The sequence below is a fragment of the Etheostoma spectabile genome, chromosome 14 (assembly GCF_008692095.1).
Source record: "Etheostoma spectabile isolate EspeVRDwgs_2016 chromosome 14, UIUC_Espe_1.0, whole genome shotgun sequence".
NCBI lineage: Eukaryota > Metazoa > Chordata > Actinopteri > Perciformes > Percidae > Etheostoma > Etheostoma spectabile.
In genome coordinates, this window is record NC_045746.1 from 10,068,136 (window position 1) to 10,072,257 (window position 4,122).

Consider the following 4,122-nt stretch of genomic DNA (forward strand, 5'->3'; position numbering starts at 1 on the left):
GGTGTTGTATCATAGAGATGCATTGGATATATTTTCACTGTCTCGCCTCCTGTCGTCTTCTCTTCAGGGTTTCTTGAAGGACTGTCCAAGTGGAACCCTGAACGTGGAGGAGTTCAAGAAAATCTACGCCAATTTCTTCCCCTACGGTGACGCTTCCAAGTTCGCCGAGCACGTCTTCCGGACGTTCGACACCAACGGCGACGGGACGATAGACTTCCGGGAGTTCATCATCGCCCTGAGCGTGACGTCACGGGGCAAACTGGAGCAGAAGCTGAAGTGGGCCTTCAGCATGTACGACCTGGACGGGAACGGGTACATCAGCCGCGACGAGATGCTGGAGATTGTACAGGTGAGGAAGGGGACAATGGCCGAGCAGAAATGGATCTTGGGTATTTTTTTTCCTACCATTTTTTTAAAGATTTGTTTGCAGAGTGGGTTATCCTCTTACCTCAGGTGCTATCAGACATAATTGCGATTAAAAATACAACTGTCTCTAATAGTCACATTTTAAAACATTTAATGATTTATTTCTTTTTTAAACTAATTTAAGTTTTGAATGAATTCCGCAATACATCCTTTGGTTATATCACTTGTCATGTGACCCAGGTAATGTAGTACCACAGGTACACAGCCCATGGAGTACACTACGCCTCTGTATTATCATAAAACATTTTTTTACTTTTGGAAAATTCTGGAAAAAAACATATTTCATGGTTATCTTTCAACTAAGTAATTCAACTGCAATGCATACGTTAAAAATAAATGCAAGGGGAAGAAAAAAGTTTAAAAAGTACCAATAAGAAACAATAAGTGGCCTCAAATGCCCCCCCGTCATTTTTGTTGCTATTGGTCATGTGCCACTAGCTAGTTAGCTTTAGCTCAACAGTCCGACCAACAATACATAATTACAATATTGCATATCTGAACAAAGCCAACAATTCCCATTCATACGCCTTAAGGCCTTAGCTAATGTAGCAATACATCACTAAACAAAGAAACCCCGATTATGTAAAATTAAATGTAGCTTTCCTTTTAATAAACACAATCCTACGCTAAGGACTTTTGCATCGACAGGAATAGGCCGAGAGCATCTGTGTTCACTTTAATGATGTGAGTTAATACATATGCAAAGGAGGCCCACACACAAACACGCATTACTTATTATTAATGTGCTGGGTGCAATATTGGCACAGGCCACAGTTGGCATAAAAGCTGTTAAGTACAGTACTACATTAGCACTGTATGAAGACTCATATGTCGAGATACTGGACGGACACTCTCGCTGTGTGTGTGTGTGTGTTTGTGTGCGTGTGCGCTTCTGGGTTGTCATAGATTAGCGACTTAAATTTTATCAGAGTTTATTCCTGAGTGTGCAGAATACTGGGATTATCCTCATATCCATTGAGGTTACGCACCGTTGGACGAGAGAGGAGGGGCCCATTGTGTCATCTTACAACGAGAGAGAGAGTCCTGATAGAGGAAGTCAGCTTTGTTTCACACCACATTATCCGATAACAGACCATATCCCCACCCCACACACAGCCTGATCAAAATTGTTTCCCTAATTTAGAGATTTTTTTTTAAAGGTTTTGGAAATTGATTGATGCTATAGGGAGAAGGAGATATCGAATCATTCTGTCAAAATTGGCAATTTCACTAGCACTGCTACTCCTGCTACTTCGGCATTTTGCTCAGAGTTGGAGTAATAATCACACCGCCCAAGTAGTAGAATAGTTCCCAGTTTGTATACTGTTAGAAGATGGCTGTGTCTCATGTGACCTTGTTATTTGTACAAGCTGTCACTCCCCGATGTGAGTCGAGTCCGGATTTGAGTCGCGCATGCTCGGATTTAAACGGTTTATGGCATATCTGTCATACTGAAATTTGTGAAATCCATGAAATAATAAACTTTTCTCATTACAAACAATAACAGAAGATGGGAATCATTTCAAAAATGTTTTAGCCATCTGTGGCTGTTTGATTGCTAACGTTAGCTCAAAACGCCAATCAATTGACATTCTTTGTTGTGTTTGATTGCTAGCTTGTAGCTAAGCTAACAGTCATTTCAAAAACATTTTAGCTATCTATGGCTAACTGATTGCTAACGTTAGCTCAAAACACCATTCAATTGACATTCTTTGTTGTGTTTGATTGCTAGCTCATAGCTAAGCTAGCAGTCATTTCAAAAACGTTTTAGCTATCTATGATTGTTTGGTTGCTAACGTTAGCTCAAAACACCATTCAACTGACAGCCTTTGTTGTGTTTGATGCTAACTTGTAGCCAGCAGTGAACCAACTCCGTTAAGTGGGTCCATTTTTACTGTATTGACATTACAGAAAACTCTCGTTAGCATCTTGTATGCCACTTGTCGCAAAGTGACGCATGCGCAACTCAAATCTGCACTTGACTTACATTGGGGAGTGACACACGCTGTGACTATACAAATCACACCTTGTAAATAGGAACATGTTGGCGTTATTTCGTCACTTATTGGGAGCAGTAGGCTAGTTGGAACCGGTTACCTCCAGCATCTGTGCTAGGCTAAGCTGCCATGGGGCCGTCAGACAGAGTCCCCAGATAAGAAGGCTAACCTATGCATGAACTTATCTAACTTGGGGGCATGCGGTGAATAAGCTAAAGTCCCAATAAGTTGGCGTGTTCCTTCAAAATAAATCTGTTCTGCAACAAAAACCACACAAATATTTCAAGGCCCACTTGTTTGCTTTTTTCATAGCTTTCAACTTCATCTAACGGCCTCTCAGCAAATGGAGTTTCCCCAGTGTGAAATAGATAATGCAACATGCCAATTCTCAATTACCTGAGGAGATTGATATGACATTTGTAAAACAATAATACAAATATCGTAAGTCGAATGCTGTACAACCATTATTTTTATTTGATCCGACCGACTGAAACAGGTCCATTTCTTCGTGTCACATAACTGAGACCTCTTCATCAAAATCAAATCATAAGAAAGAATAAAAAGCCAAAACAACGTGAGTGAAAGTGTGACCTCGTTGTCTTTTAGGATAACGTTGCTTGATTTTGCAAGAGACATGACAAGACAGAGATATGAACTCTCCTTTTACAGTCCAAGAGATTTCCTTTTACAGCTGGTACGGCTTACCAAAAAGCGCAGAGGTCTTATCTTGTGCGAGCTACCTTCCCTCCTGAGGGTGCCGCTGTGACACTGATCTAGAGTCAGTTTTACACACCATGCTCCCAATGGAGCTTTGACAGGCACGTAAGCTGATAGCAGATCAGTGTCGGAGGCCGGCTGATACTCACGCGCACTTGCCTAGGTTGATTTAATGCTACCAGGGGACAAGAGGCGCACGTTTGGGTCAACAGATAAAGGAGTATGAGATCAAAACGCTAAGCTCTGCTCGTAAGCCTTACCCTGCTGGCATGTGACGGGCATCTGTGTCACTGTGTTAGAACGGCGTCGTTTTTTTTTTTTTCTAGCCAGACAGACCCTGCGTGGGTGTGTGTGGATGAGCGGGCCAGGGAAGGCGCTCTTAGCATCAGGAGGAACAACTGCCAGGGAATCCCGTGGAGGTCAGACAGCGTGTGTTTGTGGAGGGCTCCTGGGGAGAGACGTGTATGACGGGCTCATGGTGTTGTCATGTATACACCCAGTATGTTTAACTGGAGTTAAATGTCTATTTTCTTATTATTTTTGTTGTATGGTCTTTAATAGTGTAGTCACTGTGTCATCTTTTCTTGATTTTTGTCGGTTGGGATGACGTGCCGGGGGATGGGGGGGGATTTATGTTGCATATTGTATGTTTTGTCGTGTGTATGTCCGCAGCGCTGTGGAGGAAGGTCTGGCAGTGTGAGACTAGGACGCGCTCAACTCACGTAGACCCTTAAAGCTTTGAAGGCTGGGTGCTGGATCCTAAAATTGACAGCCCTTCCTCAGCGTGTGCATGTTGGGTTAAAAATACATACAAAATTATTCATTAAAAAAAATAAAACAAAGATAAAACAGGTGAATGCGCACCTTGAAAGCTACAGTGACTTTGTTGTTCATGTTCAGTTGTAAGTAATTCCCTCATGCTGAGTCGCTTTGGCTGGAATTACTTATCTTTCTGTTCTATTGTCCCCCCCCCCCCCCCCCC

General features: G+C 42.4%; 1 protein-coding gene across 1 annotated transcript in view; it reads left to right on the forward strand.

Moving 5' to 3' along the window:
- Window positions 1-4,122, forward strand: part of LOC116701714 (hippocalcin-like protein 1) — an 88,514-nt gene that overhangs the window by 81,435 nt on the left and 2,957 nt on the right. Inside the window, exon 4 of the mRNA XM_032535574.1 lies at window positions 68-349. Coding sequence (XP_032391465.1) covers window positions 68-349 — 282 coding nt within the window. The remainder of the gene's footprint in view (window positions 1-67; window positions 350-4,122) is intronic.